The following is a 15993-nucleotide window of genomic DNA, read 5'->3' on the forward strand; positions in this document are numbered from 1 at the left end:
CCCAGTTTGCTTCCACTCTCCCAGCTTTAAAAAAATACCCAAGACCTCAAGTTATTTACTTTCTTAGAGACAGCTCACCACCTCTACCTTGTAACCTCTCTTCAAAACAAAGGACAATATTAGCTCTTGAAAGCCACATCATCTCATATGATTCAGCTAGCAATTAAGAAAATAAATGCAATGAAGTATTCATTTCAAGAGGGCTAGAATACAAGAGCAGAGATGCTCTTCCAAGGCTGCAAAAGGCTCTCATCAGACCGGATGTGCAATATTCAGAGTTTTAGACCCTGTACCTAAGGAAAGATGTATTAGCTTTGGAGGGAGTCCACAAGAGGTTTACAAAATGATCCCAGGGATGAACAGTCTGTCATATGAGGAGCGGTTGAGGATTTTGGGTCTGTACTCAATGGAGTTTACAAGGATTGGGGGGGGGGGGGGGGGGGTCACATTGAAACTTGGGAATCCTGACAGACCTGGAAAGTGTAGACGTGGAGAAGGGGCGGCATGGTGGCTCAGTGGTTAGCATTGCTGCCTCACAGCACCAGGGTCCCAGGTTCGATTCCAGCCTCAGGCAATTATCTGCATGGAGTTTGCACGTTCCCCCTGTGTGTTTCCTCCAGGTGCTCCAGTTTCCTCCCACAGTCCAAAGATGTGCAGGTCAGGTGAATTGGCCATGCTAAATTTCCCGTAGTGTAAGATGCATTAGTCAGAGGGAATTGGGTCTGGGTGGGTTACTCTTCGGAGGGTTGGTGTGGACTGGTTGGGCCAAAGGGCCTGTTACCACACTGTAGGGAACCTATTCAAAAAATCTAAAATCAAGATGATTCCACTGGTAGGCGAGAATAGGACCTGACAGCTTAGGTTCAGAGTGAATAGATGATCCTATAGCGGTTCATCTGTGGAACACATTATCAGAGGGCTGTGGAGGCCAAATCATAAAAGCGTATTTAAGACAGATAAATAGGCTCTTGACTAATAAGGGGATCAAAGGTTACTGAGAGAAGTCAGGAGAATGGGGTTGAGAAACCGATCAGCCATTATCTAATCTCAACTTGATGGGCCAAAAGGCCTAATTCTGTCCCAAAGCTTATGGAAAGACAAAACATATCATATGCTGAACAAGGGGAAACAAAAACAAGTGGAGGCATCATCACATTCCAGATTATCAAAGGTGGAGTAGATTCAACTCAAGATGGCAGCCACCCATTAAACAGAAATATATGCATACTTGAAATTAAACATCCACATTCCAACAAAAACATTTCTTCACAAACTCTTAAAGTTAGAAATTGCAGAACATTCATGACAACAACAGTGCTGATAATCTGAGATATTTAGGAACGTAAACAAAATGTTGATAAAAGTCAAACAATGAATAAAAATTACAATGATTTCTTTTTGAGGCGTGGATTCATAGTTATGGGGACAAGATCCAAATTAGCTTGCATGACAACAGATAATAACCCAGACTAAAGCTTTCGAATATAGCTCCATCTGATGGTCAAATGCTAACAGCACAACTTGATGCACTGCAAAGACCAGGTCTCAACTCAATACTCACCTGGACATGAGATAGTATTAGCCAAACTAATCCTTCCAAAATATCAGATCACCAGGGTAAGGGAGTAAAGGAAAAGACGACATGAAGCCAGCTTTTTCACCCCTAATTGCTATCCAATTGTATTCTAGAAAATGCTCAAGTTATCAAATGCAAAACGACTGAGTCAAATGACCAACTCTTGAGCAGGTGCTACACAACATTTTAAATAGCCAGTTTTGTTGGTCAAGACATCTCCAAAATATGCCTGAAACCAAACATTAACAGTAATGCATCTTCAAGAAAGAAGCATGAAGACTTCAATCTATCTCCAATTTCCAGTCACTTACACATCCAAATTTTTTTCTTGGTTATTGATCAGTGTTTTCAGCTGCTCAGGCCCAAAGCACTGGTAATTGGCGGCACGGTGGCTAGCACTGCTGCCTCACAACGCCAGAGACCCAGGTTAAATTCCCGCCTCAGGCAACTGTCTGTGTGGAGTTTGCACATTCCCCGCGTGTCTGCGTGGGTTTCCTCTGGGTGCTCCGGTTTCCTCCCACAGTTCAAAAATGTGCAGTTTAGTTGAACTGGCCATGCTAAATTGCCCCTAGTGTTAGATGAAGGGGTAAATGAAGGGGAATGGGTCTGGGCGAGTTACTCTTCGGAGGGTCGGTGTGGACTTGTTGGGCCGAAAGGCCTGTTTCCACACTATAAGTAATCTAATCTAATCATTCCCTTCAAATCTCTCCACAGGTCTCATTTAAGATTTTTCTTCAAATATCTTTTATCCCCAATCTCTCCTTAAAAGGGCTTATTGTCAAATTTTGCCTCGTAATTCAGTCCTGTGAAGTGCCTTAGGTACATTTTACATTAAGGCACTACTTAAATACAAGTTATGATTTGGAGGTGCCAGTGTTGGACTGGGGTGGACAAAGTTAAAAACCACAACACCAGGTTATAGTCCAACAGGTTTATTTGGAAGCACGAGCTTTCAAAGTGCTGCTTCTTCATCAGGTGGTTGTAGAGCAGAAGCATATGACAATTTATCGCAACAGGATTGCAGTGTCATGGAATTTAATATTAAACAAATTTAGCTGAAATCTTTCATCTTTTAGAATGATGATATTAGTTTCAGTTCCTTCATATGTAAACCCAGAACCTTTTTAAAGTTACATTCTCAAGATCATTTTAACAATAGATGCCATCTCAGTTCAGATAATGCACTGAAGGTGTGAAGTTAAAGTCTGTCTGTGTCCCAATGTTAAGTCAGACTAATTCTATTTCTAAAGTGGAATTTAGAGTTTTACATGGATTTACGCAGTTTTTGAGCAAAATATAATGCAATTCTGCAAGTACTAATTCACCCCACAAACTTACACCTGTGTGTACGCAGGGCAGACTGAGTGAGTGTGTGCATGTGAGGGTCTGAGAACCTGTGACAGTGTGTGTATATGTGTGAGTGTAATGGGGGAGAAGCCAGAGAGAGAATGAGTATTGGGTGCGAGTGCCAGGGGTGCATATGAGAGTGTATGAGAAGGGGTTTGTGTATGAGAGAGAGTCTGTGTCAGTCTATGGGTCTGTAGGAGTGCGTGCGCCTGTGAGAGAGCATATAGAGTAGTGGGGTCACCTGGAGTGCAAAACAAACCCAAGTCCCCAGTTGAGGCCATCGCCACGGGTACCAAACTTGACCGTCAGCGTCTGCTTGACCACTTTGTGTTGTTGGTGAGGTAGTTATAGGTAAACACAAGTAGAGGGTATGGCCTGGTTGGTCATTGTGAGTAATGGACCTGGTTGGTGGTTGGAAGGGTCAGTAAGTGGAATAAAGGGGTCTGGAAAGGGAAATCGGGGGGGGATGGGAAAGGAGGTTATTTGAACTTGGAGAACTCACTAGTTTCCTCATTTCCCCTCCCTCCACCTTATCCAACCTTCCAACTCAACACCGCCCTCATGATCTGTCCATCTTCGTTCCCACCTATCCACTCCACCCTCCTCTCCGACCTAACACTATTACCACCACCTTCATCTCTCTATCAGACTCTCAGCTACCGTTCCCCAGCCCCACCCACCTCCCACTTATCTCTCCAACCCCTCGGCTCACAAGCCTTATTTCTGATGCAGGGCTTTAGCTCAAAATGTCAATTCTCTTGCTCCTCGGATGCTGCCTGACCTGCTGTGCTTCTCCAGCACCACACTCTTGACTTGGAAAACTCAATATTCAGTCCTCCAGGTTGCAGGCTGCCTGGGCGGAAGATGAGGTGTTGTTGCTCCAATTTGCAGTCAGATACACTGTGGCCATGGAGGAGGCCAAGGATATTCATGTCGGAGAGGGAATGGTAAGGGGAATTGAAATGGGCAGTAACTGGGAAGTAAGGTCAGCCCTTGTGGGCCCAGCTGAAATGCAAAATTGTACAGTCTCACTTCAAAGAAAAACAATTTCCCTTTATGAAGTTACAATTCACTCATGACCTTACAGCTAATTTTTTCTGGCAGGCAGTGCTCATCATTATAGTTATCACATTCACATCACTCCATGCCATACGAAAACCAACATGAACTGTACAGAATTAAATATACATTAGGACATTGCAAAACAATCACAGCAATGTTAAAACAAAAATATTCTATTATTCTGAGTTTTTGCTCTGTTGCTGGAGATAAAATTGGTGCTCCAGTTATAAATGAAGTATTGCACCCTCCTGAAGCAAAAAAAACTAAAGAGTTTTGCTGGTACCCATAAGTTCAAAATCTGTTATTTTTGCACCAAGAGTGTACTGAAACCAGTTCTGCTCAAACATGTGACGAAGTACTATGAGCCTTTTCAAATAATTTTATTTCCATAATGTATTTAAAAAACAATTCTTTATAGTAAAAGTATACTCCAAAAATGAAAACTAGTTTTAAAAAAAGGTGCCAAAGAGAATATCCAGGACAAGATTTTCAAATATGAAATATTTTTCCTCCTCAAATCGTATTTTAAACATCAAGTAATTTTACTAGAATTCTATGTTTAGAAATAACCTATTCTTCCACATTTCCTTCAGCTACTACTGACATGAATTGGTACGTTGCTAAATCGTGTGTAGAAAAGACTGAAATAGAAACTGTCTCTTCAGTATGCTGATGAATGTGACTCATAGCCGAATCATAGATGGTTACAGTACTAAAGTTTCTGAACTTCACAACGAACATAAATGTTACAAACAGATTAGTCAATAGGTATGTAACATTATGTGGCATTTCTGGTAACAAGTCACGGAGATGAGGCAACAGTCAACCTTTTCAGAGAAGAACCCAGTCCTTTCCCTTAATTAGCCAATCTATCACGGTATCATTTTGAGCCAACAGCTGTTTGATGCTGATCTGCCAAAGAATCTCCCCTCCCACAGCCGTGAGGAACGTCAGCACGGGGCCGTACACTATCAAACCATAACAACGCATGGTCATAATATCAAGACACACACCGTCCACGCCTCGCTTCTGAAAATAATTCGCCAATTTTAATTCAATACGTTTAAAGTATGTTTCTTTCTAGATCTGACAAGGCATGTACATGTAAGTGTAACTCTTTGTTGCAGACCAGTCCATAAAAAAGCAGTCCCTCCTTGTGAATTCCTATCATTCCGAAGCCAAGAACGATAGTCATTTTTCACACTACAGTATCATGCTTTTCATCCGATTTCAATTCAAAGTAAACCAAACAAAAAAATTGTAGACAACCACTAGAGGAAATTCAGCACGTGGTGACACTGAAATTGAAAGTAGACGTACCCCGAAAACACACTTCTAATGGGACCGAGAAAATTTGAAAACATCTCCTTCCCGATATTGATTTATTTATTTGGGGTCTCAAGACAAGTTCCCGATTTGCTACTGTACAGAATGTTTTAAAAAAAAACTGTCACCAAACTACATACCGGGGCGGATTGGGAAAACCGGGCAAATGCCAGTGAGTAAAACTCATTCTACAATATAATAGAGGGGAGGGGGGTGGAAGGGGAAGAGGAGAGAGAGCCCATTCGATTCAAAATCATTCTGGCAAAATTCGGGTTTTCCCACAACAGCCTGTGAAATTCAAATAAGGAAGCGTCGACCCTCCAAAGCCAGGGGATCCTTTACGGCTTCGATCCTGACTAATCCCCCCTCTTCCCAGCCCCCGACAATGAATGTTGGTCTGAGACAAAGAGAATAAATATCCTGTCGTCCGACATACCGGCTCCCGGCGGTGGGGGCTGTGAACACACAAACCGGTATTCCCTCTCATAATTCACAACCGACGCAGCGCATCGACGTTTGTTTTTCATCACCACCACTTAAAGTTGAGACCCAAGTATTTCTGTTTCCCTCCCTCTCCCTGAAACCGGGGGGGGGTAGGAAAAAAAAGAGGGGTTTTGTTTTTTTTTGCTGTCGCTGTTACTCGGGCCCCACCGAAGCCGCGCTCGCGTCTCCCTCCTCCCCGCCGCTCGCGAGCCCGCGAATAACCGCTCACTTTTTTTTTCCTTTCAATTTTTCTCTCTCGCTTTCCCCTCCACTTACATAGACTGGTAACGGCCAGGGATACACAGCGGGCTCCGCACCCACTGGGCTTTTAAGACGCAGTTCGTGCTTCTCACCCATTTTCTTCCTGGTACTATCATGCTATGTCTTGACGGATTGAAAAGATTTTGGCAAAAAAAAAGGAGTTAAGAGTCGAAATGGAAGAAGGGTGGGAGGGAAGAGGGGGGGGGGGCGTTGGTTTTTTTTTAATGTATGAGTCAAAAAAAAGTTCAAACGTAATTTGTCATCATATCCCTTTCACGACTCCCTGTCACCAGATCCCAAAGCCCGGCCATCTTGGGCCGGCGTGAACTGAGCGACCGATCGAGCTATACCGCAGACCAGACCAACGCGCGGATGTAGGGGGGTTCCAGAACCTCCTGCAACCATCATCGCCTCGTTGCACGGCTCCGCACAGCCGTATTTCACAAAATTCACATGCCCCGTCTGCGGAAATCTGCACGACCTTCGCCTCGTCCCAAAACGGGCCGAATCGAACGGCAAGATCGCGCTGAGTAATCCCTCCTCCGTTCAACATTGCGGCTAGCCGGCGGTTCTACCAAGTCCGGGATGCGGGGGGGGTGTTTTGACACCCCAGATGTATGCTAATGAGCCGGGGCAGACTGTTCCAAGCACGTGATGCGGAGAGAACAGGAGACATCTGAAGGGTGTGTTCTGGTGCTGGGCTCTGGAATGTGCAAAGGTTTTATTGTGAGAGCCCTGAGTTGTGTAGCATTCAAAGCTATCTCTGTGCAAAGGTTTATTGTTAGCGCCCTGAGTTGTGTATCAACTGAAATCATTTCTGTGCATAGATTTTATTGTTAGGGCTCTGAGTTGTGTATCAACTAACCATTTCTGTGCAAAGATTTTGAAGTGAGAGCCCATAGCAGAGCTAAAACCAACTGATTTACACGACCATTCTTCAGAGTGAAACTTGCAAAGTTAGCATTTGTGTACATCATCACACACTTAACTCATGTCAACCTCTCCAAATTGAAGGTCATTTCCATTTGGTACAGCAAAATTCTCTGATTATTTTAATCTGATTATGCTGCTAAAGAATATTTAAAGGATCTGCTGTAGTAAGCAAAACTTGAACTTTATTCAAGAATGATCTTATTTTAACTTCATGCTGGCATTAAACCACAAGAGAGAGCAAATTCTGTTATACAGCATCACTTCCTGTGACTATGTATATTGTCTCATTAGCATATACATAAACTTAATCCTTTATATTAGAATACCTTTGTTCCCCCTCAATTCTCTGAATTAAATTCCCATTCATACAGGGACAACTGCTGTGCTGGTTTCACTTGTCTGCCAGAATATGTTCTTGTCTTCTTTGAAGGAGATTGGCAATTCAAATCTTCCATGGAATCTCCTACTCGTCAATAAGAATTGATAGATGCCTCCAGTTCAGCAATCCAGCCACCATCTGGATAATTTGATGAATGTAGTATCCCTGATCTGCTCAACTGTGTTTATGCTGCCTCAATTGTATGGAAGGTTGTTTTTGGGTAGAAATGAGAACATGTCTGCTGTGTATGACCACAATGGTTCAAATTAGGTAAGACCATGCATGTGGTGTCTGTTCCAACACTAGACCAAAGCAAACTTGGTTTGGAATTCAAACTGGCTGTCCTGGTGAAGGTCTGGCAGTTTGCATACTTTGACATTTGTCATAGTTTCACCACTGACTGGAATGATACTCAACCAGTTTCTCCCTAATTTGAAGTGGAAGTGTATGTGGAAGAGTAGAGAGTTGAGTTCTCATGATGGGTTCACATGCAGTTAAACTGTTTTGGAATGGAGTTGAACAATAGTTCCAAAGTGCAAGTTGAGTGCCATCATTATTCATCAAAGGTACTTTCACTGTAAATACTCATCTTTTAGCTCAGTTATCTTGAAGCTATCTTGATCACCCAGTAGTATGGACAAATGTATATAATGTTTAGAACTTTTTAACATACTCATTGGCAAACTGTGGTTCATTACCTGAGATTATAAGGTCTGGGATTCCAAGTGTTGCAAATATCTCCTATAGCAATGTCAACACTGCTTCAGGTGATGTGACTCTTCTGGCAACACAGTGACTGAGTTAAACCAGAGATACAAAAAATTAAATGAAGACTGACCTTGGGTCAAAGAGTATTACATCCTGGGGAGTGTTGCGGAGCAAAGAGACTTTGAGGTATACGTTCATAGGTCCTTGAAAGCGGAGTCGCAGGTAGACAGGGAAGTGAAGAAGATGTTTGGTACAATTGCCCTTATGGTCAGTGCATTGTGTATAGGAATTGGGAAGTCATGTTGCAGTTGCATAAGACATTGGTCCGGCTACTTTTGGGATACTGCATTCAATTCTTGTCTCCCTGCTATAATTAAGATGTTAAACTTGAAAGTGTTTAGAAAAGATTACAAGGATGTTGCCAGGGTTCAAAGTTTGAAGGATAGGGAGAGGCTGAATAGGCTGGGGCTGTTTTCTCTGGAGCATCAGAGACTGAGGGGTGACCTTATAGAGATTTATAAACTTGCAAGGGGCGTGGATAGGGTGAATAGGGTCTAAAACTAGAAGACATAGGTTTTAGGTGAGAGAGGAAAGATTTAAAAGGGACCGTAAGGGCAACGTTTTCATGCACAGGGTAGTGGATGCGAGAAATGAGCTGCCAGAGGAGGTGGTGGAAGCTGACACAATTACATTTAAAAGGCATCTAGTTGGATACATGACAGGAAACGTTTAGAAGGATATGGACCAAATGCTAGCAAATGGGACTAGGTTACCGTATATACTCGTGTAAAGGTCACTCTCATGTAAAGGTCGACCCTTTATTTTTGGCCAGAAAATCTTGTATTTTTCATACATCTCATATAAAAGTCAACCCTACGAGGTCACTTTATACACCTCTTACAAAGGAAATTGCACGTTCCCGTTAACCCACTTAAACAAAATCACATTCATTAGTTCGTACAGGTAACTCTACTCATTGATCTTTGTTTACTATATTGCGTCTCCATTCATTCATTCATAACCCTCCTTAACCCACTTGCTTTACGACAGCATGTTTTGATTCATTCATTCATTCAGACCAGTACTAAGTCAATCGGTACTTATCGCACTTTGTTCACTATATATCCTGAAGTTAATATAGTTAAAAATTAAATCATTTCAATTATGCTATTATATCTGAAAAGAAGTGAGATATATTAGCTACGTATATCTTTAGTTCTTTGACAAATTTGTTAATGTTGCTGAGGTTCATAACATACGAGAGTAAATGGGAAGGAAATGGAAGAATTTGGTGGGAACGTTCAAGACACTTATACATTCAGAATTTAATAAATGTTTCATTTCAAGTATGCCATTAAACCAGGCCATGACAATGTTGAACAATATGATTTTGCAGGATTTCGATGAATATTTGACATGTTAAATTTTCGTACCAGTATGTATAAATAAAATTTCCTACCAGTAATTCATTCTTGTTTCTCTTGCTTTTATCTGGTAATTACCTTTCCTGTAATTCATTGTGTTTTTCTTCTTTACCTGGGATTAGTTGTGCGATCAAATCAAACCTTCCAGCTCAGCGAGCAAAACTACATCCAGATGAAATCAACTTCTGCTAATAATACAGTATTTCAAACTGCAGCATGAATTTCAGCGCCCCAAAACTGGTACCCACATATTAGTGGATCCTATAAATTGAACAATTAACATTGTCTAAAAATTGACTTTTACATGAGTATATACAGTAATTTAAAAGGCACAGCAATGCCTCTTCCTCACACTGCTTAGGAAATTCTGCATGTCCGTAAGTACCCACACCGACTTTTACAGATGCACCCTAAAAAGTATACTATCCACTGCATAATGGCCTGTTATGGCAGCTGATTTGCCCAGGACTGTAAGAAACTATAGAAAGTTGTGTGCACAGCCCAGACCATCACTGAAGCCAACCTTCCATTCACGGACTCCATTTACATTTCTTGTTGCTGCTAACATCATCAAAGAACTCTTCCCATCTCCGTAATATTCTCCTACAACCTTTTGAATCAGACAGAAGATACAGAATCGTGAATATATTCATCAACAGATTCAAGAATAGCTTCTTCCCTGGCGTTATTAGACTGATGAATGGACTCTCTAACTTCAAATAATGTTAATTTTGTTAATGTTGATCTTGCTTTGCATGTCTCCTGTGCAGTGTTACCTGTATGCCTCGTTCTGTGTTAACACCCTATGATCTCTATGTCCTTATTTGTTATGATCTGCCTGTACTGGCTGCAAATAAAATCTTTTCCTTGTACTTCGGTACACGTGACTCCAATAAACTAAATCAAATAGAATATCTGGTCAGCATAGACAAGTTTAACCGAAGCGTCAGTTCCATGCTGTACATCTCGATACATATCACACAATCCCATTCTCAGATTATACTGTGAACAGAGAGGCCACCTGTGTATAGAGATGATTGATTCATTTATGACAAGATATTATTCATTATGAGAGTCCTGAACTCGATATACTGCAACAATTGCATGAAGGAACTTTAGATGTCATAAGTTGTTGAGCCAGAACAAGATAATTTGTTTGGTGGCTCTCAGAATTATTGGATGATATTGAGCTTTATTATTTGCGCTATTTATCATCTGAACATAGTCTCTCTTTGTATCAAACCTCACCATCCTCAGGCTGAATAATGGTATTCATGGAAACATTTTTGCTAACTCATTAGAATCTAAATGTTACTCAGGGTTGATCATCCTTCTCCTTCTTGAATTGAAGACCAAAGAAACAAATACAAGATTTTTCAAAAGCTGATGTAGCAGCTAATGTTTCTTTCTGTATCACTGAAGATAGAACAAAGATAAAGAACAAAGAAAATTACAGTACAGGAATGGGCCCTTCAGCACCCTCCCCAAGCCTGCGCTGATCCAGATCCTCTGTCTAAACCTATTACCTATTTTCCAAGGATCTGTATCCCTCTGCTCCCTGCTCATTCATGTAACTATCCAGATACATCTTAAGCGATGTTATTGTGCCAGCCTCTATCATCTTCCCTGGCAATGCATTCCAGGTACCCACTACCCTCTGCCTAAAGAACTTTTCACGCATATTTCCCTTAAACTTCTCCCCTCTCACCTTGAACTCGTGACCCCTAGTAATTGAGTCCCCCACTCTGGGCAAAAGCTTCTTGCTATCCACACTGTCATACCTCTCATAATTTTGTACACCTTAATCAGGTCCCCATCAACCTCCATCTTTCTAATGAAAATAATCCTAATCTATTCAACTCTTCATAGGTAGCACCCACCATACCAGGCAACATCCTGGTGAACCTCCTTGTACCCTCTCCAAAGCACCTACATCCCTCTGGTAATGCAGTATTCCAATTTGTGGCCGAACCAAAGACCCATACAACTGCACTATGACCTGCCAACTCTTGTACTCAATGCCCCGCAACCTGCGTTGTCACCTTCAGGGTACAATAGACGTGAATACCCAGATCTCTCTGTACATCAATGTTCCCCAGGGCTTTTTCATTTACTGTATAGTTCGGTCTTGAATTGGATCTTCCAAAATGCATCACCTCGCATTTTCTCAGATTGAATTCCATCTGCCATTTCTCCGTCCAACTCTCCAATCTCTCTATATGCTGCTGCAAACTTTGACAGTCCCCTTCTCCATCTGCTACTTCACCAATCTTTGTGTTATCTGCAAACTTGCTAATCAGAGCACCTGTACCTTCCTCCAGATCATTTATGTATATCACAAACAACAGTTGCCCCAGGACGTATCTCTGTGGAACACCACTGGTCACAGTTCTCCATTTTGCGAAACTTCCTTCCATAGCACTCTCTGTCTCCTGTTGCCCAGCCAGTTCTCTATCCATCTAGTATGCCCTGGACCCCATGTGACTTCACTTTCTCCATCAGCCTACCATGGGGATCTTTATCAAGCACCTTACTGAAGTCTACAGCCCTTTCCTCATCAACCAACTTTGTTACTTGCTCAAAGAATTCTGTTAGGTTTGTAAGACATGACCTTCCTTACACAAAACCTTGCTGTCTATCACTGATAAGCCCATTTTCTACCAAATGTAAATAGATCCTATCCCTCAGTATCTTCTCGAGCTGTTTCCCTATCACTGACATTAGTTTCACCGGTATACAATTACTTGGTTTATCCTTGCTGCCCTTCATAAACAAGGGGACAAAACTAGCAATTCTCCGGTCCTCCAGGATCTCACATGTTCAAGTATCTCTGTTTGTCTCTGTTAATAAATGTAAACTGGTTTACATTTTCTATCCATCTATTTGAAAGAGTACAGCTAACAGTCCTATAATGATGCACATGCAGCAATGATAGTGTGTAGCTCTGTGTCCCAGTGAGATAAAAAATCTTTAATTTTCGGAAACAAACCCTCTGTTGTGCTTTCTCCAAGCAACATGTATTGTCTTTCTGTAACAGTTGATGGAAACTGGCTTATTTGTGACAACTAGGTTGAGCAAGAGCTCTATGATTTGGTTTGCCATACCAGCAATCTCTGGAACTCCGTCACATTTCAAGGGGCTTGAAACCTCTTCATTGCACATCACACAGTAAGACCTAACCCTTCATACTAACCTACCAATATTCTCAAGTCTCTGATTTTATCTGTATTAAAATCTGTACTGACATGAAACCATGTGGCTTTTTAAATATGGCCAAAAATGATCATTGAATAAAGAAAAAAGTAAAAATAGAACAGCCGTTCAGTTAACATTGGTGGAAAGAGGAGACCATTTCACAATTTTGATGCACAGCCTTCTTCAAAATAGAATCAGTAAAGGTCTGGGGTTTTCTTAAAACCCTCAGCATGATTCACACTAGCTTGCAGCCGTAGCTGATATAGTGGGGTTTTTTTCCATTTTACAGGTCTGACAGTGTCATGAAGCGTGAAATTTTAACCATGCCTTGTTCTCTTCATAACCTGATCTGAGCGTTTCTGCTAACTTTCTGTTTTGTTTCTTAATTTCAAGAGATTTTTAAGAAAACAATGAACTGAATCCCTCAAGGAACGCAGGAAACTCTCCACACATATCTTTGATGAGAATTTAAAGGGAAAGTGTAATAAGAAAAGATTCCTGGCCTTGGTAGTCTCCAACCCAAACTCCTAACTCCACCAAGTAGAAATTTCACTTTCATCTTTCAAATCTCCAAAATTTCAACATCATACAGTACAATGGGCATCTGGCTGCCAATGGTTCCATGACATGAAATCTGATTTCAGGCAGTTTGAAAGTTATCCAATGGCATCGAGTCATACTACATGGAAACAAACCCTTATGTCCAACTCCTCCATGCTGACTAGATATCCTATATTAATCTGGTCCCAATTGATAGATCCATCTAAATCCTTCCTATTCATACACCCATCCAGATGGCTTTTAAATGTGATAATTGTACCATTCTCCACCACTTTCTCTGGGCAGCTCATTCCATACACACACCATCTTCTGTGTGAAAATGTTGACTCTTGGATCCCTTTTAAATCTTTCACCCCTCATCTTAAACCTATGCCTTTTAGGTTTGGACTCCCCTACACAGAATTGAATTCACTATTCCAAAAGTCACCTAACCAATGCCCTGAACTGTCGCAACATGACTTCCCAACTCCTATACTCAGTGAGCTGACCAATAAAGGCAATTACACGAAATGCCTTCTTTACTATCCTGTCTACATGTGACTCCACCTTCAAGGAATTATGAACCTGCAGTGCCAAGGTCAGTTTGTTTGGCAACACTCCCCAGGACCCAACTATTAAGTGTATAAGTCCTGCCCTGATTTGCCTTGCTAAAATGCAACATGCTCACATTTATCTAAATTAGACTCCATTTGTCACTCCTCAACCCATTGGCCCATCTGATCAAGGTCCCATTGTACTCTGAGAAAACCTTCTTAACTGTTGACCACCAATTTTGGTGTCATCTGCAAACTTACTAACCATTCCTCCTATATTCATATTGAAATCATCTATATAAATATCAAAAAGAAGTGGACACTGCACTGATCCTTGAGGCACACCAGGTTTGTACACACTGGTCACACGTCTCCAGTCTGAAAAATACCAGTCCATCATCATCCTACCTTCAAGCCAATTTTGTATCTTCATGGTCCATTCTTCCTGGATTCCATGTGATTTAACCTTGCTAACCAGTCTACCGTACTGAACGTTGTTGAATGTCTTACTAAAGTCCATATTGATAATGTCCACCACTCTGCCTTCATCAATCTTCTTTTCACTTCTTCAAAATCTCAATCAAATTAGTGAGGCATGATTTCCCATGCACAAAACCATGTTGACTATCCCTATTCAATCCTTGCCTTTCCAAATACACGTAAATCCTATCCCTCAGAATCCCCTCCAATAACTTACCCACTACTGTCATCAGGGTCATTTCCCTGGCTTTTCCTTACCACCTGTCTAAAGTATTGACACCACCTCACCCATTGGAATTGATGGTACAAATATCTCAGAAAGGGACCCAACAATTACTTCCCTAGCTTCCCACAAAGTTCTGGGATACACCTGATCAGGTCCCGGGAATTTATCCACTTTATCCAGTACCTCCTCCTCTGAAATATGGACACTTTTCAAGATATCACTACTTATTTCCCCAACTTCTCTTGCTTCCATATCCTTCTCCACTGTAAATACTGATGCAAAATACTCCTTTAGTATCCCACTCATCTCCTGCGATTCCACACATCGACAGCCTTGTTGATCTTTGAGGGGCCCTATTCTCTCCCTAATTACTCTTTTGCCCTTAATTTGTTTATAGAATCTCTTTGGATTTTCCTTAATCCTATTTGCCAAAGCTATCTCATGTCTCCTTTTTGCACTCCTGATTGTCGAGTATACTCCTGTTGTCGTTATACTCTTCGAGGGATTCACTCAATCACAGACGTCTATACCTGCGATATACCATCTTTTTCTTGACCAGAACCTCAATTTCTCTTGTCATTCAGTATTCCCTACACCTACCAGCCTTTCACACTAACAGGAACATACTGGCTCTGGACACTTTTTATTTCATTTTCCAAGGCCTTCCCCTTTCTGACTAATCTTTTACCTGCAAACACCCTGTCCCAATCAACTTTTGAAAGTTCTGGCCAAATACAGTCAAAATTGGCCTTCCAATTTAAAACTTTAACTTCTAGAACAGGTCTATCCTTTACCATAACTATTTTAAAACTAATAGAATTATGATCACTGGCCCCAAAGTGCTTCAACCCGACAACTCGGTCACTTGCCCTTCTTTATTTCCTGGGAATATGTCAAGTTTTGCAGCTTTTCTAATAGACGAAAGTGAGGTCTGCAGATGCTGGAGATCAGAGTCAAGATTAGTGGTGCTGGAAAAGCACAGCAGGTCAGGCAGCATCTGAGGAGCAGGAAAATCAACATTTTGGGCAAAAACCCTTCATCAAGAATGAAAAAGCCCTCCTGATGAAGGGCTTTTGCCTGAAACATTGATTTTCCTGCTCCTCGGATGCTGCCTGACCTGCTGTACTTTTCCAGCACCATTAATCTTGACAGCTTTTCTAGTAGATACATCCACATACTAAATAAGAAAGTTTTCTTGTGTACACTTTACAAATGCCTCTCCATCCATGCCCTTAACATTAGGGCAGTCCCAGCCCAGGTTTGGAAAGTTAAAATCCCCTACAATTAAAACTTGACCGTTCCTACAGATATCTGAGATCTCCTTACAAAATTTGCTTCTCAATTTCCTGATGACATCTTGGCACAAACTCCACAAAAGATATTTAGGGGCTTAATGCACAGAGTGATAGAAAATAATTGACAATCACACAAAAAAGCATCTTATTATTTTGTTAATTGATGTTTTGTTGTCATTCAAAGTTGAAAGACTAATTGGAAAA

General features: G+C 41.3%; 1 protein-coding gene across 4 annotated transcripts in view; it reads right to left on the minus strand.

Moving 5' to 3' along the window:
- Window positions 1-6355, minus strand: part of dot1l (DOT1-like histone H3K79 methyltransferase) — a 98454-nt gene extending 92099 nt beyond the window's left edge. For 3 of the 4 annotated variants that reach the window (XM_043721189.1, XM_043721193.1, XM_043721188.1), the window contains exon 1: window positions 6071-6355. In XM_043721189.1, the coding sequence (XP_043577124.1) occupies window positions 6071-6151 (81 nt within the window). In that variant the 5' untranslated portion in view covers window positions 6152-6355. Of the gene's footprint in view, window positions 1-6023 lie in introns of all 4 variants that reach the window. The other variant, XM_043721192.1, reaches the window with a different exon arrangement.
- Window positions 6356-15993: the final 9638 nt, after the last annotated feature.

This window comes from Chiloscyllium plagiosum, chromosome 31 (assembly GCF_004010195.1).
Source record: "Chiloscyllium plagiosum isolate BGI_BamShark_2017 chromosome 31, ASM401019v2, whole genome shotgun sequence".
In the NCBI taxonomy this organism is placed as follows: domain Eukaryota; kingdom Metazoa; phylum Chordata; class Chondrichthyes; order Orectolobiformes; family Hemiscylliidae; genus Chiloscyllium; species Chiloscyllium plagiosum.